Below are 26,072 nucleotides of genomic sequence, written 5' to 3' on the forward strand. Positions count from 1 at the left end.
TTAGAAAAACAAGCATGTTCAAGAAGTCTTGATAGAAAAGAAATAAAAACCCTATAAACCGATCGCTTTGAAAAGGTAGACCTTTCTTCTTCAGGGGCAAACTGAAGAAGAATGGTCAATCTTTCGAAATCGCTCAGGTTATAGTGTTTTTATTTCATGACCTGGGGATGTTACTCTCTCTGTCTTTTTTTTTTAATTTAATGCGGCTACATTATGTTCTATAAAATCAACGCCTTAAAAAAAACAGACATTTTCCAGAAAAGTGTAATTGGGAATGGAATAGGCTATTAAGCACATAGTTGAACCACTGACCTCTGTTTAGAGATATATCAGTAAGTTACACCTGCAATAATTGGTGCGCCACTAAGGTTTAATTTATTATGAATTTCGCGCAAACTACCCAAAGGTTATCTGTGCTAGCCGTCTCTAATTAGCGGGAAGGAAACTAGTTATTACCATCCCCCGTAAACTCTTGGGCTACTCTTTTATCAATGAATAGTGGAACTGACTAAGTATTATAACGCTCACACAGCTGAAATGGCGAGTATGTTAGATGGTACCCATAGATTGCAAGACGAGCATCCTAACCATTTGGCCAGACACCACAATGAAAAGAACACTCACTAAATATTACCCTATTTCTTTTAAATGTATAGTTCTTTACTCAGATTCTTTAGATAACATGAAAAATCATCACAACTAAAAAGTAATTATTATTCAGCGGACTAACTGGTTATTTACTTTTATGTTATTTTCTTCACAAAAAATTAAATTTTAGTAAAATAAAAGACTATGTAGTAATCTTAGTTATTCTTTGATTTGCTACTCCTGTCGTTTTTCAACATTTTTATATGTAATTTTTTTACTAAATAAAAGAATAACTGACACCACGTTTGAAGTCGACAAAAATTACGTTTATAACTATTGAAATTCTCACGTGGAATTGCAAATTATTACAGCGGAATGTTGTGGTAAACAACTAGTAGAAGGAACATTTTATAAACTTAACTGGTATGTTGTCTCAATATTACTTTTAGTGATTAAGTTATGTTAAAATTAATATTATTTAATTAAGAACGTAGTAAGTATTAAAATATTTGTTATTGCTTACAATGAGAGTAAGTATTATAAATTCTCAATGGTTATCAAGATTAATAGTTTAGTTTTGCATTTACTTGGCCCGGCGTGGCCTAACGTGTTAAGGCGTGCGACTCGTAATCTGAGGGTCGCGGGTTCGCATCCCCGTCGCGCCAAACATGCTCGCCCTTTCAGCCGTGGGGACGTTATAATGTTACGGTCAATCCCACTATTCGTTGGTAAAAGAGTACCCCAAGAGTTGGCGATGGGTGGTGATGACTAGCTGCCTTCCCTCTTGTCTTACACTGCTAAATTAGGGACAGCTAGCACAGATAGCCCTCGAGTAGCTTTGTGCGAAATTCAAAAAACATAGATTTAAAGTGATTCGTTGAGATTTATAGATATATGTTCAAATGCGGTAAGACTTATTATTAGATGAATCACTCAGAAGACACAAACGAAAATAACAAGAAGAAACAAAGCATCCCAGAGCGATGAAGAACAATTTGCTGAAGAAGAACAGCCAGTTGATTCACCACCAAGCTCACGTTTTTCTCTATTACCACTGGGCATCAGGTGTGAACGCAAGTTCAACCTGAAGTTCCTACCTATTCTACACGACCGCAGCTAGCAGTTGTCCTAGTTACCAGACAACCAGCCACATGTATACCATTGCTACAATCCATCAGTTTTCTTTTTATTTCAGAATGTTTCAAAAGCCACGATTTTCTTCCCAGCTATTTCTGGGCACTGTCTGGGTAGATTTTTCGGCGCCCAAGCCGTGAAAGTGGGTTTTCTCGGGGTACTCCCGTTTCCCCCACAGCTAAGGCTCTGGCATTGGATCTGTAGATTCCAGCCAAGGCAACATTCTTGCCTTGTCCGGAAAATAGCCGTTTAAGTCAATCTCAAGTCAATGTTTAATAATGGCCAGCCGTCAAGTTATTCTGACCACTGTCTCTGGCCTGTCTTACTTCTCTTATGCCACTCTTGTCCAGGTCTCCCTTCTCTCGCGTCACTTTCATATCCCCACCTCACTTCTTCACCTTAAAGAAATTAAAACAAATAAAGACAAATTTTCATGTAAAGTTCAACGTAAGGGGACGAAGAGGAACCACAACGTTTCTGACCACCCTAGTTGGAGAGAGAATTCTTCAGACTTCTCTCTCTCTAAACTAAACCCCTGCCAAGTTCGTTTGCGTTTGTTTGTGACTTATTGGTTTGAACAATGTATTGACTTGGGTGACTTCGTTCCTTTAACATCAGTGAAACTGTTTAATTGACAAACTGATTTAGCTATGATGTAAGTAGTAACAAAATCCTAAGATCTTAAACCAGGCATTTGATTAATCTCAGTAAAATTACTAATACTAATAAGATGATACTCATTTCCAGAGAAAACTAATTAAACGTATACTATCTTAGAGTAACAACTTAAAAGTTAGGATAAAAAAACACGAGAAATGTGTTACCTTTACATATTGACTAAAGTTGTGAATGTCAAGTTACAAAAGGTAACATTACAAAAAGATATCCAAACGTCTTAGCGCGGAAAAATACGCCATTTATAAATTATTTGTCGAGTTGCGAATGAACGTAACAAATTTAAAACTTGTTAAGTTGTAGGTTTTACTTTTCGGGTTTGTTTTATAAATATATGACAGAATATCAAGTCTTGCTTTTCTTCGTATAAGACCTGCCGACACTGAGTAAATTACATTTAAAATTAATGGAATTATTTTAACTGGAAAAACCTTTTATATTCCACTGGTTTCATGCGTCATCCTTCATGTTCAGTATCATTATAAATGACTGAAGTAATTGTATGAAAAGTGGCATTATGTTTTTATTATAAAAGTAAGTGATTTTATATGACTGGCATTTTACTTTCAAGTTAGTTACAACTCACTAAACTTCATACTATGATTCAGGTTTGTTAATTGATTAATATTTTACGCCACTATTAAAGTATTTATCAAAGTATTAAGATTAAAAACGTATAAAGAGATACGAACTTATTCAGTGTAGCAGAATAAATACTATAATTAATATATTTTTAAATCTAACATATTTATTTTGCTGTTTGATTTTTTTTTTGCTCCTGAAATGTGCATAACTATAATTTTGATGCAGTGTAGAAAAGGTAATTTTTGTCGTTCTGTGAGACGTCGTAGAATATGATCTCCGATTTTCCACATTTTTTTTTATGTAATTGTGTAGTGTTTAACAATGTATGTTAAAACAGTTTTTATGTCATTTTTATTTCTGATGTGTATGCCATTGTAAAAGTTATATCTTTCTTGCATGTGGTGACTTATAAAAAGTTTACATTTTACTCACGGAAATTTTAATCTGCCAATTCCCAAAACTTTATTACTTATGATTTTCTCTCTCTATTCAACATACAATAGTAATTATTGAAATATCTTGCATACTTTTTAGTCTGTTCACTTCTTACCTCCGGAATTACATGCTATCTGATCCCCTCTATTTTTGGACAGTTTATATTCTATATAGTTCTGCTTGAGGACTTGAAGGGTTTTTATATACTTATGAACGAAGTTAAATATTTCAAACTTTTTATCCACATATTTGTGTATTGTAAATAACAGTGGATCTATCTTGGGATATTTCTGTGATCAGACAAAAATAATCTTGAAACCTTTTTAGTTTAAGGTGAGGATTCAACATCCTTTTTTTTTATAGATTTATCTAGGATTGTCCAACTGTGCCTGATCAATAAAAAGTTCAATGTCATGAGAAATTTGAAGTATCAATATGGCCCTCTTTATCACCTAATTGAGTGGCCTGGAATATAGTTATAAATCTTTAAAAAATTAGTATTTGTTGCAGTTCATTTACTAAATCTCTAAAATAAGGAGGGGCTTGGATTACAAATATCGGTGAAATAGCTAACTCCAAATTAAGACTGAACTTCTAGTTCCCACAGTGATGTTTGTTACTCTCAAGAGATTCAGCACTAACAGAAAGAAGTTATACATGTCGCAAATCAAACTTTCTAAATCCATGATACTTGTTTGAAAATGTGTACATTAATTATCTAATGACTGAAGTAGGAGGAAGACATAATATGGAAAATTTGACTTTAAACAAATAATTATAACTCGAAGAAAAGTTTAGCTCTTTTTTTTCAGTAACAGATTTCTATAATTTTAACAACTAATCCTGCTATAATTTAAGAGACATGTTTGTCTGCTTGTTCTTAAAATCCACCAACACTTCTCTGTCTATACTTGTTAAATATGGTTTAATTAACAAGAATGATTCCTAAAGATTCAAGGAGTTATTTTTAGTTTAAAATGTAGAGATATAATAGTTCCAGTTATGGCTGAATATAGCTTAGTCATTGGAGATGACCACTAGGGTAACTGATGGAATTTCTCCTGTCATTACATGGTGGTGTAGGTACTTGGCTAGTCATGCAAGTGTTATAATTTATATTTGCTGCATATGTCAAATATGTAAATGTGGGGGTACTATATTACCCCTGGTTGTGGTATCTCTACATGGTGTATACATACAATATTCATACTTTTAATTATTACTGGTATATTTAAGAAAAAACAAACTTTTAGTAATTGCATTAATCTATACTTAGTATAAAATTAATAAATGAATCATAACTGATTTAACTTTCATAAACCTCTCACTGTGCATTGCATAGGTGCATTTGTTAGTAGGTGTAATTTGAGGAATATTAATCACACAGATTGTGCTTTTTCTTAGTTATAAAAGTCATATATATATTTAATTATTTGTGTCTATTTTTATTTCAGTTGTAATGGTTTTTGTTGGGTATGTTCTTTTGCATAACTTTGTAAGAAGAATGAAGTCTAGTCTGTAAATGATAAATACATTTTATTTCGTTGACTACAAGTCATAACAGTTAGATTAACTAATGTCCACTTTTAGACCTAAGTTTAGAGTTGAAGCTAATATGGTTTCACTTACTTTCTAATTTTTTTTTGCTCATTAGGATATTAAAAAAAATCATCTTGTATTTTATACTGCTCAAATTGTTTTAAAACTGGTGATGTTTCAGTTGGCATTAAGTTATATGTTGATTATGTGCCATCAAACTTGTCTCTAACCAAACAATACCCATGTATAAATTAGAAATTTATCCATATGCACAAAGTATAAAAGTTATAATTGGGTGTGAGAGAAATGTATAAAAATAGGGCCATCATCAAAAACCTCCTGATTGTGTACCAGAATATGTGTATTGGAAAATAGAAGGATATAAGTAGACATGATTGAGAATTTTAAGATTTAAAAATTTAAATTTCTTTATTATTGATAATGATTTAAAAAATTTGGAGGCTGTAGGAATTGAGTTTAAGTAAGATACAGAAAACTCCAATATGACTTTAGTTGAGCAGTATTGTCCTTTGTAAGTAGATTATGGTTAATAGATTAGCCTATCTTCATGTGTAATAAAAGCTATGACAGTGAACAAGTTTAAGAGATTGAAGATATAATTTAGAGATCGTGAATGGTTATAAGAAAACCAGTTTCTTATCGTAGTTTGGAGTTGGATGTCAATATAAATTGAGGTAACATCAACAGGCTATTTGGCTGTGTGTTGTGTTTGAAATGACATGTGTTATGAAGTAGTAAGTTTGTGTATGTGGTGGAAGTGTGCTTCTAATAATATGGTGGTTAATGGTTCTTTAAATTACTTCAGGTCTGTAGGTAGCAGTAGCATCACAGATCCAAGAGGGGAAAAGGAAATGTAGAATTAGATCTACCCTGTTTGCTTGTAGTGGCCAGTTTGCACAAAGAAAGGATTCTCTCTCTTACTTACTTCTATAAGGTATTTCAAATTGTCAACAAATGAAAACTAAGATTTCTATAGTCAATTTTTGTGTATGCAGATTCCTGTCTTCTGACACAAAACTTTTCTTACTGTCTTTATTATTATTCCATAGCCAGTTGTTTTTATTTATGTAGATTCATTCTATAATTTTTATTATTTTTTTTCATCTATTTTCTGTAGGCAGCCACAGTTAATATGGATATGATTATTTTTCCAGAATTGGCATGATATTTCGCTATGTGTCATGGAAATTTCATACATCTGACTTGTTGAACTAATTATCCCATTTTATCATACTGCATTTCCTTAAAAGTGTCCATGTTTTTATTTCAAAAGAAATTAACAATAATTATTTGCTTAAGACACTTGCATGTGTAAAATATGTCTACTGACACACAACTTTGATTACTGTCATTTTTATGACTCCATAGTCAGTTGTTTTAATGTAATTTTGATTTACTCTAATATGTGCACATCAAGAAACTTTTGTTGTACAATTTCTCATTTGAACACATGATAAGACATTACTGGTCACCAACTTGAAGCAGGTTTTACATCTTCCACCATCAGTCCATCACCCTGCCCATCTAGGCCACAATAGTTTATAGAGCTCGTTCCTGGCACTGGAAGTGTCGAGAAACAGTGCATTAGTGTACTCAAAGCTAAATGAAATAGAAGGATAGTGATAATAAACCATCTTTGTGTTCATCTGAAAAATAACAAATTACCTTATCAGTTTTTTATGCATTTAAAATTATTGAAATCTTGGTAGGTGGAAGATGTGACCTAAATTTTCACTACAAAGAGTGATGTCTTGAAGGAGTGACCTGATAAACATTTAATTACTTGTAGATGCTTTATAAGTGGTAACATATATCCATTCACATAAATAACAAAAATAAAGAGATTAAAGTTTCCCATGTGTGGTCTGTACAATTTCTTGATTAATAGAAGCAACATTGGATTACTAAATGTGATGAAATGGCTTTCTCACTTATAGTAATGTACCGAGTTTTGATGGCAGACGATGCAACATATAAATTCGGTACCTCTCAACCTAATAGCTCACTTTGTTAGTCAGCTGGACAGTCGCCACGCCTGTTGGCAGCTTGTGAAAACACACCTCTCACAGTACTCATGGTAGGCCCTGCTCACTTTCCACCATATACATTACCTCAAAGTCTGTCTGTAAGAGTAGATGAAGTAAGACACCGACAGGTGAAGGACTATAACCTACTAGTAAAATGAGTCCATGTTAGATGTATTTCACGTTGGTAACACTGTGTTGCTACAGCAAACTGTTTTCAACAAGCGAGGAATGACGAAGACCTGTATATTAAAGGAAACTCGGTAGTTTGCCTGCTGTTGACAGTACATGCCCCCCCCAGAGCAATAGCTAAATTCCAAGTTAAATATCCAGTTTCTCTAACCTAAATATGGAAGAACAATATGTTAATATAATAATAAACTGGCAAAAAGTGATTTATTTTTTGGGAACACAATAGATGTTTTCATAGAACTTTAGTCATACTCGAAAGAGACAGACCAGTTTCCTGTCAAAACAGAATGTAGCTTATTTCCACAAAAATAAGCCTATTCAAGATGCTCATAATTTTTTTTTTTTCTATTCATTATTCTCTAGCTTACTTTGTTCAAACAGTATGAAATTATGTTATTTATAACACAAGTTAACTGCTTTTTCATGTCATTAATTAAAAGTTATCAATGTAAATATTGAAGTTTAGATGTAGTAATGAAGGTTTGAAAAAGTTGATACATGGAGAACACAGAGTAACAATAATAAATACTGACTTTATACTGCCCAAGTAAACAAACATTTAACCCTCTTGGAACAAACACAATGATCTGAGTCTACAGACTTTAGCCTCGCCTATCACCACTGAAAGTTGTGTAGAAGACCAGAATTACAATCAGTTATAATTTGAAGACTAAGATATTGTAGCAGTAATTTCAACATTAACATTTACAATGAGACAGGTTTATTACTGTCACAGTACATATACATTATTATGGCTGCTGAAATGTTTTAAATATTTTAATACATAAATAGTTAGAAGCCTACAAATGTTTTAGCAGCTTTTACTGGGTACTAAGAGCTATTATGTTTGAGTATCTGTTAACAGTAGGCCTAGCATGGTCTGGAGAGTTGGGATGTTTCCGTTGGTGTTGAGGATCTCGGGATCAAATCCTACTATGAAACATGCTTGATCTTTCAGTTGTGGAGGGTTATAATGAGATGATCAGTCTGACTATTTGTTGATAAAGATTAACCAAAGATTTGATGGTGGGTGGTGTTGACTAGTTGTCTTATATCTAGTATGTCACTTCAAAGTTAGGAATGTCTAGTGTAGATAGCTTCCATGTAGCTTTGTGTGAAATTCAACATTGAAAACAAGTAATAAGTAACAGTTAGCCTAGTTTTAAATATATATACATAACCCTTAAACAGCAGCAATGTTGTAGGTAGCAGCAACAGTTCATGATTGCCTCATTTTAAAGGTTAATGCAATTTTAGAAACAAACATCATAGTTTTTGGCCTTTATTTGGCTCTCCTTAATTTATTTTCTATTTAGATATTTCTCTATTCCTACATGTACAAAGTCATTATTTATTTAAGATAATTCTTGACATATTAGTTTGAGTTATGGTTACTGAATTAATGCACATATACTCAACATTTTTCTTCCTTCTTTTCTATCAGTGCTGTATTCATAGATATATAATTTGTTAAGTCAAAGAAAAGATGTTGGAGAAATTTATTGTATGGTGCTGTTTGATTGGAGAAGTTTGGAATGTTATTGCAGCTTTTGTTGGTATGTGAGAGGACAAGATAAATTCAAAAAACTTGGCTTCACTTCTGTTTCAGCCTCAAATCCAAGATGTTTCCATTTGCTTTTATTATAGTCATTTTGTTCTGGATTGTTGTGGGATTTTTTGACACAGTTTTCAAGGTGAGAATATTTTTTATGTGGCATAATTATGTAAACACTTTTGTAATAACTATAATATAACTAATATATCATAATGTTACAAGAATTTGTATCTCCAGCATTTTGAAATAATGATTGTTGTTGTTTGTTTTGTTTACTAAATCACGCTTCAGAAATTGAAAACAGTTACCACAACAGTACGTTATTTAGTCAATGTTTAGAACTTTGACCAAGGCCTTTACTTACTAAGTGAAGTAAAACTAATAAACAAAGCTAAAATTGGTTTTGCAAATATATTTATATTGTATTTTGTACTAACACTTTGTAAATGAAAAACTTGCTGTATTTTAGTTTTTGTTAACACCATAACTGACTGAAAGAGGACAAATAAGCAGGTGAAAGCTACAAGATCTACCAACAAACTATTATCTTATAATGTGGTCATCAAATATGAAAACCTCAGCTTTTAAGAAAAATTACAATTAACTCTGACAACTATAATTATTAGTTTTTTTAATAATTAGGGTCTTGCTCAGTACATGTGCTTAAATTTTAATTAAAAAAAATTATTTTTACATAATTTTTCCATCAAATGCCGAGTGCTTGTGAAAGCATTAATTTTGTATTAAATTAGATAAATCAAGAGGATTCAGTGTTGAAGTATAAAAAGTAAAAATTAGTTCATAGCCTTGCATCATAGGAATATGAAAAACAAAGTATAATTAATAAGCCTTTAAAGATAGAAGTAAGTAAAACAAAAACAGCAAAAATATGTGTTCAAAACTGATTAATTTGGGTTATTTAAGATAATGCTCATACAAATGAAACAGTCACACGTCAGTAACAATAATAATTTCCTTTATGTGTAAAACATTTTAAATAATAATTGTCAGATTGTAGGTTTTAAATACAGAAATGACCTGAATGAAATTAATATCAACAACATGTATTGTTCATGTGTAAACTTACAAGCTATGACACGTTTCTCTGATCCTTGATCTTCCTTGTCGAATCCAGTCATGCATGCTTCATCCTTACATCGTCTTATTGAAGGATTGGGGTCTCACAATTAAGCCCTTTCAGCTACAGTTGTATTCTACCAGTTGGAATAGGACTGTACATACGTGGGGAAGATTTCGTCCAAAGCTGCTTAGACGATGGTTTGAAGTTGGAGCACTGGTGTCTTTGGTGTGTTTGCTTCCTTCTTTATGGTTGGTGATTTCCACAATAAAAAGTCTGCTATGGACCAAGGAGTATGAACAACAAAACTCTCAAGTCCTTCAACCTGTTGTAAGTTGATGACACCTTAGAAATCTTTAAAGTGGAGTATTTACTGAGTGACTTGTGTTATCTGTAACCGTACAAATTGATTTGTAATATAGAGCTTTAAACCATTAATTGTAATCATATTCTTTTCCACAATAGAAGTTAAAGTATGCATTAAACCTCATGTTATTAATTTATTATATACCTTCTTCAGTAATAACTCATAGTTTCAAGTCCAAACACAGAGAATTCATTTTGTTGCAGTTTTTCTCTAAGCTGTCAGTTCTTAAAATTTCCATTTTCTTTATATTCAGGTTTCCTGTAGATATTTGTTCTTGAAAGTTAAAGACATTTTCAAGAATTCTGGTCAATAGTTTGTTGTTGTTGTTTTTTATTAGTTTTGAGTCTTTAACACGAGTGACTGTTTGGTGATTAAATAGAACAGTGTCATCGTGTCTTTATGTAATTTTTATGTTGAAAGCTGTTAAAACAATGATTTAATAAAATATGATAAAATACAATATTAGTTAAGTTTCTATGAAAAATGAATCTTAGTTTTGTTTGTTAAATTTATTCAAATTGAATGTGTTAACAACAGAACATAGATTTTATTCCATGTGCCTGATTAATGCCTCAGAATCCTAAATCTTTTCTGTTTAATAGATGCCAGGAATTAATCTTCCTTTGTCGGACATCTTGTATTACCTGATGACCCTCCTGGTGTGTAGCGTGATTCACGAAATAGGTCATGCCCTGGCTGCTGTCAGGTGTGTACTCTCCTCAAGTCTGAACCAGATTAAAATCGTGTTTCTTTCCAGAAAATAAAAACTTTATGCCAACTTTTATTATTCTCAAAACCTCTGACAAAGAAAGTAAAAAAGTGTTGAATGCTGCAATATTTATCCATGTGGAAAATATTTTTCTCCTGTTTTTACAATTCTAATAAGTATTACATGTTTTTATCATGAACTTAGCTTGTTACAATAAATGTGTAGTACAGGTTTTGTGCTATTCAAGACTGTCTTATTTTGAATACTGCTTTAAACAAAAATGCTCAGAATTATCAGTGCTTATGACAGAACATTAAGTACAATATTAATCCAGTTTACAACTACTGTAACATGTTTTCATAACAATCTCTTAGTGCTATAATACTCTGTTAAATGTTTTTCAGGCAACTTTGTTGCTCATTTAAAGAATTAATTTAAGAAAAAAAAATGTTAATGTGTTCCAGTGCAGTTTCTAAATTTAGTCTGAAATTATTTTAAATAACAAAATGTGAATAATTAAAATTAAATTACTTGTATTTGTTAGGGTTAAACATCAACACCTCTGGATATGTTAGTGTATATAGTTGGTCTGTATCTATAGCTCTCTTGTTAAGTTGCAGCATCAAAGGTCATTGGTTCTTTATCATTCTGTGTACTGTGTTCATTTACGTGTATTGTATCTGAACCTGAAAAGCATGGAAATTAAAGACTTTATCTTTACTGACATAAAAAAAAACTATTTTGCAGCTCTATGTTTTGTTGGTGTATGTAGGCTTACAAAGATGTTTTAGAAAGAATATTTTGTTTCTGTTTTCCACACACACGGAGTGAAAGTATTAATTTAATGTATTACAAGTGTTGCATATATGAGTTGAGGCTGATTAGCCCCTTTTGCTCCAGATGTATTTATTTTTTCATAAATTTATCTTTCATCAGTTTGGTCAAGTGATCTTTTGTGGCATATGTCAGGCTTTCTTTCTGTGTGTCAGCCACTAATCTGTACAATAAGTGAAGAAAAACATTTTTGTGCAAAACTAAGTTTTCATTAGATTAACTAAAATGTGAGAAATAATCTAAACATAATTCTAGTTTATGTATTTTATCTGTTAAACATTCATTATTTACTTATAGATCCTGTTAGTGTATTTGTTTTAAACCTGGTTGTAACTATCATTCCCATTTTATATCAGATGCAAGGACAAAATATACTTTTTTCTTCCAGAGCTAATGTCAGAATTCAAGGATGTGGACTTTTTATCTTTGGAATATTTCCTGGAGCTTTCGTAGATCTTCCAACAGAACACGTTTCCATGTTGTCAGCGTGGCAACAGTTACAACTGTTTTGTGCTGGCGTATGGCACAACATGATACTAGCTGGCATCGCTGGCTTGCTTCTGTTGATGAATCCTTACTTTGCTAGCTTGCTGTACCAGAGTGATGCTGGTGTCTCTGTCATCTCTGTTGACCAGGTATCTCACAGAATTGGTACATATTGATAGTGTGATGCAGATGAAAATCTTAAGAGATAAGAGGTTTTGTTTACAAAATGCTCTACATGCTGTATTTTATCCTTACTAAATTTTGTATTATATATCGATGTTCACCTGTGTACGCTAGAACTGGCAACAGTTACAACTGTTTTGTGCTGGCGTATGGCACAACATGATACTAGCTGGCATCGCTGGCTTGCTTCTGTTGATGAATCCTTACTTTGCTAGCTTGCTGTACCAGAGTGATGCTGGTGTCTCTGTCATCTCTGTTGACCAGGTATCTCACAGAATTGGTACATATTGATAGTGTGATGCAGATGAAAATCTTAAGAGATAAGAGGTTTTGTTTACAAAATGCTCTACATGCTGTATTTTATCCTTACTAAATTTTGTATTATATATCGATGTTCACCTGTGTACGCTAGAACTGCATACAGTGTTCAGTTTTCAATGCATATCCATGGTTGAAAATTATAAATATGTCAGTAAAAATTAAGTCTTAGATCATGTGTCTCAGTAAAAGTTATGTGAGAGTGCCACTCTCAAACAAGAGTCAGAGGAAAAAAATTGGCTGACCCCTAAAATGTCATTGAACCCTCCCCCCCATAAGCTAATGTTATGCATTAATATGATTTTCGACGTGGTCCCGTCATATTTCTCATTAGCCCTTGCTGTTAAGAGCTGAAGTCTGAATCTGAAATATCAGATTTTGTTGTAGGATTTCTTTTTCTCCTCTTGAGTGACAAGTTACTCTTGAAAAAAATCTCTAGAACTGCTTTAGAAAATCTACAGCAGCATCTAAAACATAAAGCAGCATGGTGTTTTTACTACAGTTCTTGAACTTGTGATACCTTGCAGGAAACCATGCATATAATTCCAACATCAAAAACATTAATTACAGTGTTTTATACAAACCAAATATTCTTCCAGTAACTGTACCGATTTAATACAACTCAAACAGCCACTTGGTTAATACCCTCAAGAAATGTCAAGAATTTAAGTTGCTGTAGGAAACGACGTTTGCTTTGTGTTAGCCCTTAGAAGACAGTAGTTGTAGATAACCACGTCAGCCATGCAGTAGCCTTTAGAAGACAGTAGCTGTGTGGTAGCCTTTAAAGGCTAGTAGCCACAGTTATCAATGCTAGCTATACAGCCATCTTTAGAAAGCAGTAGCTGTAGATAACTATTCTATCTGTAACAACAGACAGACAGACTGATGGGTATATACATATATACATGTAACAACAGACAGACAGAGATGGGTAAATACGTGTACACTGCTGGCCAAAATCTTAAGGCCAATGCACATGAAGCAAAAATATGCATTTTGTGTTGTTAGACTCAACCACTTATTTGAATAGAGCTTCGAAAGATGAAAATAAGAAAAGGGAAAATAAAAATAAAAAAAATTTTAGCATTTAATAGGGAAAATGTGAACACTGAAACGAAGTCTTAAACAGGGTAGGAAATGCCCAACAAGAGGTCTCAGTAGTGAGTTGCACGGCCATCATTGCGAATAACTCCAAACATTTGCTTTGGCATGGCCGCTATGAGCGTTTGCAGAAGGCTGGCTGGAATGTTATTCCATGTGGTGAAGATAGCTTCACAAAGATCATGCACTGTTTGGAATTGATGTCTATTTCTATAGACTTTCCTTGCCATCCATCACCCCAAAACATTTTCAGTGGGGTTCAGTTTGGGCGAACACACTGGATGGTCCAAAAGAGTCGCGTTATTTGCCATGGAAAAGGTCCTTTGTCCTGCAGGCATTGTTGATTGCACTGTTGTCCTGCTGAAAGATCCAGTCATTTCCACACAAGCGAGGGCCTTCAGTCAATAAGGATGCTCTCTCCAATGTAGCCAGGTGCTGTTTGATGCCCCTATATAAGCTGAAGCTCCATTGTTCCATGAAAGGAGAAAGCACCCCAGATCATGATGGAACTTCCTCCACTGTGTTGTGTAGAAAATGTCTCCAGTGGGATATCCTTATCGTGCTAGTAACGTTGGAACCCATCTGGACCATCCAGGTTAAATTTTTTTCTCATCAAAGAACAAAACTTTTTTCCATTTTTCTACGTCCCATGTTTGGCGCTTCTCAGCAAAGATTAACCAAGTTGTTTATTGGTGTGGAAGGAGGCGTGGCCTTTGAAGACGTTTACAGTTTCCAAGCCTTTCTCTAGTAAATGCCGTTTTATTGTTCTTGAGCTGCATTCTGTGTCCATAAGAGCCTTAATCTGGTTCATTGATCGGCTGGTGTCTTGTCGGACAACCCATTGAATCCTCCTGCTCAACGCCGGTTAACTTTTCTTGGGCCGAACACTTGAAATTCTCGTTCCGTATTCCTCAGGGTCTTTTAAGAAATTTGCAACAGCAGTTTTACTACGCTTAATCTCACCAGCGATGGCACGTTGAGAGAGACCTTGCTTTTGCAGCTCGACATTCTCCTGTGTTACATTAGGTAAAAACATGACAAAAGCTAAAAAGTTGACAGAGTTTGAATGTGGCAGAATTATCAGTGGGAGATGTTGACAATACTAATGCTTGGACACAAATGACTAAATTTCATTACGTGTTTACCGATTAACGCTTAGCTTCAATATAACCTTAAACTTTTGACCAGCTTGTATTTAGGCTAATTTCATAATGTTCACATTTTCCCTATTAAGTGCTAAAAAGATTTTTATTTTTATTTTCCCTTATTTTCATCTTTCAAAGCTCCACTCAAATAAGTGGTTGAGTTTAACAATGCACAATGCATATTTTACTTTATGTTCATTGGCCTTAAGATTTTTGCTAGCAGTGTATATACATGTAACAACAGACAGACAGAGACGGGTAAATGCACACACATGTACATGTAACAACAGAAGGACAGAGACGGGTAAACATAGTAAAACCTGTCTATGGTGGAATCGCATGGGATCGAGTAAAAATATCGGCTTAGGCAGGTTTTCCAGCTCAGAAATAGTAAACAAGCATTTCCTTAATTGTATATAATTTTTGAGTGGAATGTTATACTTGCGTGACTCAAGGGAAGTAAGACGTATAGGAATGAAGTTATTATACTGTTTATGCTATATATATTAGAATAAGAACAAAAATAGACATTCAGATTATACATAAGTACACAAAATCTTGATCAAATTTGTTTGAAGAAAGTGTCCAATTTCAACTGTTTTGTTTTTTAATGGACTTTCTCATGTGGTTAAAAGAGAATACCAATTCTACAGCCTTTTCATGAAGTTAATTTTTCCCCCTTCATTTTTGCACACAATTTGATAGCGTTCATATAACTTAACACTTGCAATGAAGTAGGAATTTCTACTTCCTTGCTATTTTTTCCATTTTGTTCATCTTCTGATCTCTCACACTGTTACCATCTTGTTATTCTATTATAGATTTTAAATCAATTTCATCAGTTTCTGTTAAAACATTCTTATCAATGTTTACAAAACTTTCCACGTTCATAGAATAATTTGCCTCAATCTTTTCAATCAGAGTTTGGATTTCGCTAGAATTGTCATAACAAACAACTTCTTCACAATCTCTGCCATTATCAAGAATAAGTCCACAGTTTCAAAAGCACTTTATTATGCATTTGATTGAATGACTTAGAAATGCATTTGCATCTAACACGTCAATTTTCATGGTCATTTCAGATGCTCTCTTATAGTTGTCCATCTTTGCAATAATATGCTGAAGCATCAATTTTCTGTATTTCAGTTTTATACTCTGTATAATTCCATTATCTAGTGGCTGTAGAAAGACTAAGTGAACATTTGAAAGTTGAACTTTTGGATGACAAGTTGCATTATCTAGGAAAAGTAGAATATTCCTGTTTTCTTGTTCCATTCTTTTGTTTAATTTATTCAAAAGTTCCTCAAATATAGCACTTGTCATTCATGCTTTATTAGTTGCTTTCCATTCCACAGGAAGTTTATTCTTCCTTAAATATAGAGGACCTATTATAAGAGAAATCTCAAGACAATTTTGAAAAATTGATATTTCCAGTTTGTACAGGTTTCTGCCCTATGCAGTTTCTGGTTCAGACAGGTTTTACTGTACATGTATGTAACAACAAGCAGACAGAGATAGGTAAATACTTATATAACCATAGAGAAACACAGGGATGCTTAGAAGTAGAGAAAGTGATAGGTAAAGATATAGATAACTATGGAAAGAGACAGACAAAAGTTTATATACCACAAAAAGAAAGACACATACATATAACTCCAGAGAGAGAGATAGGTACAGTCATGTGAAAAAGTTAGGACACCCTATGAAAGCCTGTTTATTTTTGTAACATTTTTGGATATATAGATATTTAATCTCAATTTTAACAATACTGAGAGACTATAGGAATATAACTAAACAATTAAAACTGAAGAAAAGACTTTTCAAGATCTTCTGTAAATGTAATTCTACAAAAATGCATATTCTGAGGAAAAAGTTAGGACACCCCCACATTTATTCCCACTTAAAATGGCTCAACTCACACACGTGTATCACATCAGGTGCACATGATTAGAAGATTGTTACTCAGAATTTTGAATGAGGCTTGCCCTATTTAAACCTCAAACATTTAGTTTGGTGTGCTCCTGACTGTTGAAGTGAGAGTGAGCATCATGGTGAGAGAGAAAAAGAGCTGTCTGAGGCCTTCAGAAAGAAAATTGTAGTAGCTTATGAGTCTCGAAAGGGATTTAAAAAGATCCCAAAAGATTTTGAAATCAGCCATTCCACTGTCCAGAAAATAGTCAACAAGTGGAGGGCTTTCAAAACAACTGCTAACATGCCCAGGTCTGGCCGTCCTAGCAAGTTCACCCCGAGAGCAGACCGGAAGATGCTAAAAGAGGTCTCCAAACACCCTAACGTGTCATCACGGGACCTACAGCAGGCTCTGGCTATTGTTGATGTGAAAGTGCATGCCTCTACAATCAGAAAGAGACTGCACAAGTTTAATTAACATGGGAGGTGTGCAAGGAGGAAACCTTTGCACTCTAAGAGAAACATCAAGGCCAGACTGAAGTTTGCTAGAGAGAATAGACAAAGATCAGGACTTTTGGAATAATGTTCTTTGGACAGATGAGTCCAAAATTGAATTATTTGGACACCAGAACAGAGGACATGTTTGGCATAAACTAAATACAGCATTCCAGGAAAAGAACCTCATACCAACTGTGAAGTGTCATGGTTTGGGGCTGCTTTGCTGCAGCAGACCTGGACAGCTCACAATCATAGAATCCACCATGAATTCTACTGTGTATGAGAGGGTGCTTGAGGATCATGTGAGACCATTTGTACGAAAATTAAAGCTGAAGCAGAACTGGACCATGCAACACGACAATGATCCAAAACATACCAGTAAATCCACCAAGGACTGGCTGAAAACAAAGAAATGGAGAGTCCTGGAATGGCCGAGCCAAAGCCCAGATCTTAATCCCATTGAAATGCTGTGGGGTGACTTGAAACGGGCTGTACATCCAAGAAACCCCTCAAATATCTCATAGCTGAAAGAATTCTGCATTGAGGAGTGGGGCAAACTTTCTTCAGACCGATATCAGAGACTGGTAGATGGCTAGAAGAAGCATCTTACTGCAGTTATTTCAGCCAAAGGGCGTAACACCAGCTATTAGGGGGTTGGGTGTCCTAACTTTTTCACATGACTGTACGTAATTATATGAACAGATAATAAAGTAGGTATATACTTACAGTAAGAAGTGTATAAACTTGATTGAAATTCTCTGATAGCTTTGATAAAATGATACTTTTGTGTATTTCATTTAAACAAGTTTTTTTTTCCTATCAGTTGCTTAAATGGGAACAGAAACAGATATATAATTATATGCTGAAACATTGTTAATTTCCTAGTTTTGTCTTTATTTATGTGTTATACACCCTCTTGTAAAGTTTTATAAATATAAATCTCTCTAAAAATCTTTCCATATGGCTAAATAACGTTGATACAAAGGTTTGAAGGATGGTAAGAAATAGAACATTACATTTTGTTATTTGTTTGGTTATCAGGGGAAAAAAAATGTAGTAAATCCCATTTTCTTATAACTTTAAAGGAAGGACAAGCAGTCTTAGAACAAATTTGTAAAGATTTTTGTACTACTGTTTTTATTGATTTTGAAGAAATATCTTATTTCTTGCATAATTTTTAATAACTTGTGAAGTTTCTGGCATATTTGTAAAGCATTCTTTATTTGGTCTTTTTGATGTTAGAGCTCGGGTATTTTTGGACCAACAGGACTAGTTGTTGAGGACAAAGTAACCATGATAAATGGTTGTGCAGTAAGGAATGAGGAAATGTGGAGAAATTGTCTGGTAGCTGTGGCATCAAAGCCTCCAGTTGGTTATTGTGTTGGCAGAAATTTTCTTGAATTAGAAAACAAACAAACATTAGGTAAGTTTTAGTTCTTTTTTTTAATGCACTTTGTTAATATTTTATGTTGTGTGTTAGCTGTGATATATGGGTTTAGGTAAAGTGTACAGTTTTGTTTTGTTTTTAAAAAGAAGCCTTGCAAATATAATTGTGTAATTATTTTGATACTAAGAAGCAATATGATAAAATATCATAAGACTTTTTTCAATTACAGAAATATTCACATCAGTAAGGTGGATTTTTCTCTCTCATTCTCTTTTTAATTTTTAAGAATGTAAGAACTTCTACTCCCCTTTCTTCAGAACTGTTAGCTGTTACCTCATGTCACTGCCAAAAACATGTTGCTCATTTGCAAAACATTGAATGAAATTCCTGCCCATACACTTATTAATGTGTACCTCACCAGTTACGTGTGTTGAAATGTGAGTGCTCATGGGGATTACTGCACATGGAGGATAACTTGCCCTCTTATTGGTGGAAGGCTTGTAGACTAACAATGAATACACCATTGACTGATGCAATAATATGAATATGTCTATGGATGGAATTTCCATTAGTAATTTTTGCACAAGTGCAACTATATTTTCAACAGTATTATGAGGTAATAGCTATCAGTTCTACAGAAAAACGTCTATCTGAAATACATTTTCAGATAAGAAAACATTTAGCTACATAAATAATAAAAATAAACTGGCATCAAAATGGTGCTTGATGGAAAGAACTTGATCATCAAAATGTATGAAAAAAAGTTTATTTTGTGTCATTTCTGTTGTATTTTTGTCACATTTCTTACTTTACTTTTGACTATTGTACTTTCATTGATTCTAACAGTCATGGCTTTTTTTAGAAAAAAAAGTGTTTCTTATTTAGAAACCATACACTGCTGCATACCATATATTCCTGACATCAGCAGAAAAATAACCAACATTTGGCAAAAACTAGCAACAAAATATGACATTCCTGTTAATACCAAATTTATTCAAAAACCAGGCACTAAACTAAGGTCTATACTATGTAAAAACTACACTGACAAACACAACACCAACATTATTTATAAAATACAGTGTGATAACTGCCACAACTTCTATATTGGAGAAACAAGTAGAAAAATGGAAACCAGATTCAAACAACACAAAAAGTCACCTTCACATGTTTTGAACACTGCAAATCAAATAAACACAACATAAGCATAGAAAACACTCAAATACTAAATAAAGAAACAAACATAAACAAATGCAAAATTAAAGAAGTTTTACTTATACAACAACTCAAGCCCAAAATAAACCAATACAAAGGAACACAAATTTAACCCTTCTGGTGCTGAATAAAAAATTTTGATGTTTAGCATGGCACTGAATATATATGTTTGATACTTCAACTAATTACGGTATTAGTACTAAAAGCATGATATCTCGGAAATAACTCAACAAAAGTCCCTGAAATATTCAGTGATTGTACCCAACACTATATATGTTAAATTCAATACATAAGAATAACAGGAATAAAGGGAGGTCACCTGCCGCTCTGAGCCTTCAAGTCGACTGTGGTCACCAACCACGCCGAAAGGGTTAAACCTATATTAATAAATGTAATCAAACATTTAAGCATGCCCTCTACATTCTTACACTCAATTACACAATCACCTTCAAACACATGGTCAGTTATCTCATTCTCTCTTTGTGAACCTGATGATGACTGAAGAAGGTCAAAATGTTCGCTCCTCAATGTAATGCTTTCTGTACCCATACCAGCTGTTTTAGATATATAACTTTCTTATTCAGTTTATTTTATTAATTTATGAAGTTTCAAACTATGCATGAATTATTTGATAGATTTAACTAATCCTTCATTCAAACTGGACAGTGGGCAGACAAAACAGTGACTGTTGTGGGAATATCAGTGAAAGTCAACTTTGTTTTGTGGAAGAAGTTAGAAAGGTAAGCCTTAAGTATCTTCTAACTTTGCTTAAAACTTTGAAGTTATGAACTTTTACTATTGACACAACATGTTTATTTGATGGTAAAATATTATAGCTTGGATTAAAGTTAGTTTTTAAATAATAATTAAAGTGAAGTTATATATTTTCAAATTACAATAACAAAGAGTACTAAGAACTTTTTTTAATTAATGTTTTCAACTTTAAAATTATTTTTAAATGCAAGTTTTAGGACCTTGAATCTTAATCATGGTTTAATTATGAGTAGGTATTTCACTCTTACATTACTGCAATAAAATATATTTTTATTCAGATGTATTTATACAAGTTTTCATACGTGTATGTAGTTCTGTATGTTACTATGGTATTTTTGTTAATCAGATGTTAAAAGGTAATAAATATGTACCAGTCTTTTTGTTTATGGGTAAGGATTGTGTATGGCAGTCTAGAAGCTTACATCGCTTTGACCATATCTTATCTTCATTCAGTTTAAGAGGTTGCACAGAGTTGAAGTACAGTATACCAAATTCCATTTCTGCATGTGTCACCAACTTTTGATTTGAATGGTAAACTATAACTTCAGTTGTCCTTGTCCTATGCAGGCATTTCAGTTTCTAACTTCTCTCAACCCCATTGGTCATTAAATAGATACGAGTAACCAGTCAGTGAGTGAAAGAAAAGATATGCACTCTTAGTGTGGATAAAGTTTTTTTGTTTTGTTTTTTTTCAATTATTCACTTCTTTGTTGTTGTTTTTTACTGTTTCCTTAATTTATTCTCCACATTATGTTTACTGAATACATGTTATTGCAGGAATTTTTAGAATAACTGTCGGATGTCAAAGAACCTAAATATCTACATTTTGAATAGATTAGATTCTGGATTAGTGTTTTATGTTGGACTGTAAAGCTGGTTCATTTTCTGATGACAGGCTTGGAATATCTGTGAACCTGGTTTGTGGTCTGATGGCAGGCTTGAAATAACTGTGGACCTGGTCTGTGGTCTGATGATAGATTTTAAAGTAAACTTTTAGTGTTATACACCTGTAGAGTCTTGATTCCTGTGGCATACAGAGAGTAGGGTTTCTTTCTGTAAGCTACTTTGGCCTGATGAGTCAGTAGTTAGTTTATTTCTAAACAATGTGCACACAGATTAAAGGCCTCATTGTGACACAGTTGTTTAAATGTTACTATTAACTAAAATGGAAGCTTTACAAGAACTGACTTAATGTCATACAGAATTAATGTAATTGTTCTCTTATTTAGTAGTGTACATTTTTACATCTTGATCAGTTATGGTACTATATTTGTAACACCTTTGTATTGTAAGGTTAATATTTATTCACTTTAACTTCAACATATTATTTAAAGTATATCTTACTCAGGTGCAGGCTGTAAATTTTCAGGGAAATGTTTTGTTTAGTGATTGTCAAGTTCCTAAAAACAATTCACTCAGTTTTATATGAAAGACATTCATTAAGATGTATGTTTGTGATTTTGTTTATCAGTGTGGCCTCTAAAAACATTTACTTTTCCAATGGTACGCAGTGATATCATTTATTGAATTATTGTAAAAATAAACTTCAAAAATACAGTAGATGCTGGTAAGTGTTAAATAACACCTGTATACCTAAACTAAATGTTGTCCATAGGTAGTAGTTGTTAGCTGCATAAATTAAAACAAGTATTAGTAACACAGAAGTTTGTTTTTAGTGGAAATTTGTTCTCTATATGATTTATTGGCTCTTTTGTAGCACTACTACTGTCTTCGAGTTCGAAAGATGTTGACAGAGTTCCCTCATACTTGCAACTCCAGTAGCCCATGTCAAAATGCCGAATTGGTTTGCCTGAACCCTTTGTTGGAGAACATTACACGTTTGATATCTGTGACTCGTGAGGATCGTAACAGCGTGCTTTTTGTTGGACAACCTGCTGAAATATACAGTGCAGGTAAGACTGCGTGTGTTTGTACAAGGTAGGTGAGATGGTTTTATTTAGTGACAATTAGTAGAATGCAAATACTTGGCAATCATTTCCAAGCCATGACTGTTCATAGTGATAGAGAAAAATGCAAACTAAGGTTGGGCTGAAGGGTGACTCCATTTTGACTGGAGTATACTTTACTTTATCTGGACTATATTCCATCTCATCGTACAACTTAAGAAGATTTCCCAACACACACATGTCAACAATGTCAAACTGGAAGAACTGCATTGTTTCAGTATCTGTAAAATCGTTTGTAATTACTCTTCTATTTCCTTTCACAAGATGCACAAATGAATACTTGCTAAATATCTTAACCTCTGTTCACCTCCAACCTAACTTTCAGATGCTGGTTATTTTTTTCTCTTTTGAACAAACTCAAAATTCTTGAGAATTGTCCTTTCTACTGTTTTCTAACCTTGAGTCTTAAGTGCTTAAGAAACTAATTAATGCATAACTAAAACCCACGGCCTTATTCATGTTACATAACTCCCTTATCTCTCCCTCTGCTATTTCATCCCAGTAAACTTTGTTTTAAAGGAACTTGGAAGCGATGTGCTGACACTGTTGCTTCCCATCCTGACTATGAAGATAGGTGGAGTTACTTCTGTGGATAGGAAGGTTTATACAAACAAAGTGTGAACTAAATTAAACTATTTAAATTTAAGCTGTAGCCTTAAATATTAATTAGATATAGACTACTTCATTAACTACAACTTTGGTTTGAATTTATACTGACCAACTATAAAAAGGTATGTTTTTAATTAGTATTAAGTACTGGAAAGGAAAGAGAACTACAACTAGTTTAAGAATAATGTTCCATCCAAGTTCCACATACGCCTTGAGCATACATCACCAAATAGTTGATACAAATTTCAATAATGGATATTTTATAACATTCAGGTAACACTTTAAATATATTTTACCATTTTCTACACAACTAAAATTGTAAGTACACTTTCAGCTGTGTTGGAAAACGTCTGATGTTAGAACTTACCACTTGCAGCTGTATCAGAAAAATCTTTTAGTCACTTATGTAATATTAAGTAGCTTGTTGAGTTTTTTTGGAATTTCAGAAATTGTGTTTTTACAAATTAAAAACCTTTTCTATCTTTTCAGTAGGTGTATCTGATTGGATACCCAAGTTTTATGTGATGCCATCTAGAGTCATCCATGGGTATGAAACGTTTTTAAAGTATCCTTTAACGTTTTTTTAATTCTTTTATTTTTCTTTGAAACTTGATGCTGAAACTACTTTATATACATAAAACACATATGCTCACATGTTAAATATCCATAACTTAGACATATAAGTAAAGCTTATTTAATTTTGTTGTCTTATCTTAGATTGAAAGAACATTTAAAAGTTTCATATTACAGTACTGATGTTGTAAGTTGGCATGGCACATTTATGTACTTATACATTTGTGGTAGGGTTTAAACTAACGATTAGTCTTTTAATTAACTGGTCAGCTGGTGACGGCAGTGAGGTTAACAAGTAAACATCATACATGTGTTGACGACAGGAGTCTTTATTCCTAAATGATCAGTTACCGTATTGAAAACTGAGTACACTTTAGACAGATTATAGTGTGTTGTATGTGAAGTTATAACCAGGAACACAGCAGTAAAGTTACCATACAGTAGTTACTTAAACTCACAATAGTACAGTTATCGTATCGTAGTTACTTTAAAATCATGATAGTACAGTTACCGTAATGTAATTACTTTAAACTAGTGGTATTACAGTTACTATAACATAGTCATGTAAACTCATGACTGTAAAGTGACCATAACATAGTTATTTCAACTCATGACTAAAATCATGAATAATACACACCAAAAAAAAGAAAACAAGCAGAAAACATGCTGTTATGTGATGACAAAATTTCAAAACCACTGAGGAAATATGTAAACAGGTGGAATCTGAATACATGAAAGCCAGAAGTATAAATCAAAGTAGATACACTGAAGAAAATGTCTGTAAAACACTTAGACAAGTTTTAAATGGTTGTAACTGTAGAACAATTCTGATAATATTTTGATTGCAATATGTGTAGTGAATTATTTTAATTAGTTACTTGACGATGCCTAAGGTGCCTAGTGTCTTTTGTGTTAATTATTTTTATTACTTGCTTAATGACATGTCAGATACCTAGTGTCATTTTCAGGAGCATTAGCCATTTTGAACTTAATACCCTGTTTTCATCTGGATGGACAGTGGATTGCTCAAACTATCATAGATGCAGTATTTCCCATGAAAAATTACAGAAACATTATTGGTAACTTAGTGGTTTATTGTGGTACGTGTTTACTAGGGTCAACTGTTTTTCTTGGTTTGTGGAGCCTGTGCCAACAGTGAAGAGCTACAATAAGTTCCTTGCATCAGTTGTTCGTCAGTGGATGTGTATATTTGTACATTACAGAATTCATCAACTGTGATTGTGTCACTATTTTTCGAAAAAAAAAAATGCTTTAAAGAAATCTTAAAGTTTTGTATCAAAAGAGAATAAAACAAAAACTAATATTTGAGGTACAAATCAAATTTCTTTTCACTTCTGTCCCAAAAGTAACCTTATGTGACTTGGCCTAACTCAACAGAAACCTGTAATTTATTGATGGCTGGTTACTTGTTTTCTCACTGCTTTAGTTCAGAGGATTCTGTTCACTGTGATTTTAGTATAATCTGTAACAGAATATCACAGCAAGTTGAGGTGAAATTAATAAATAGCATGTTAAGAAATTTCTCCATTTTGAGGTTTTTGGATAAATCTTAATTTTAGAATGAAATTAAAGTTTGATACCATGTCTGTGTTTAGACTGATTCATTTCAAGAGTTATTTTTATTATATTTTAATAGTTTGGTGACAATTTTATTTCATGTATAAATTTAATAATATTTTACTTTTTTCTTTAAGAATTATTGACTTGTACTTGAAATTAACATTATTACTATGGTTGATCTTGCTCAATTGTACCACCTAAATTGTGACTATTTAGTGTATCAGGTAACCTTTATCACAACACTAAACATATTTGGTTTAAATGTTAACTGCAACATAAGTTCTCTTAACTTAATCAACACATTTGAAAACAAAATCCACTTATAAGAAATCTGATGTTCATGGGTTTACTTGTGTATGTATTCTTAATTTCACTACGTTTTGTTAACTTTTGTATTTTGACACAGTGGTATTTCTGCAGACTTGCAATGCCAGAAACTTGAGTTTTAATACCTTTGTGGGCAGAGCATAGATAGCCCCTTGTGTAGCTTTGTGGTTCTCTTCAAATAACTCTTAACAGTTGGGTACTATCTAATGGATAGCATGCATAGAGTGTGAACCTGAAGGGTTGATAAATCATTGCATAATTGTTCTC

At 33.1% G+C, this 26,072-nt stretch overlaps 1 protein-coding gene across 1 annotated transcript; it reads left to right on the plus strand.

The window, feature by feature from the left end:
- Positions 1 to 3,071: 3,071 nt before the first annotated feature.
- On the plus strand, positions 3,072 to 25,502 carry S2P (membrane-bound transcription factor site-2 protease). Its single transcript, XM_076474701.1, has 12 exons — positions 3,072 to 3,217; positions 5,783 to 5,911; positions 8,803 to 8,887; positions 9,884 to 10,156; positions 10,796 to 10,899; positions 12,125 to 12,392; positions 12,520 to 12,669; positions 18,618 to 18,798; positions 20,641 to 20,714; positions 22,466 to 22,661; positions 23,814 to 23,889; positions 24,846 to 25,502. Exons 3-12 carry the CDS (start codon positions 8,816 to 8,818, stop codon positions 25,054 to 25,056), a joined length of 1,605 nt encoding a protein of 534 aa, XP_076330816.1. The 5' UTR covers positions 3,072 to 3,217; positions 5,783 to 5,911; positions 8,803 to 8,815; the 3' UTR covers positions 25,057 to 25,502.
- The last annotated feature ends 570 nt before the right edge of the window (positions 25,503 to 26,072 follow it).

This window comes from Tachypleus tridentatus, chromosome 13, assembly GCF_004210375.1.
Source record: "Tachypleus tridentatus isolate NWPU-2018 chromosome 13, ASM421037v1, whole genome shotgun sequence".
Lineage (NCBI taxonomy): Eukaryota > Metazoa > Arthropoda > Merostomata > Xiphosura > Limulidae > Tachypleus > Tachypleus tridentatus.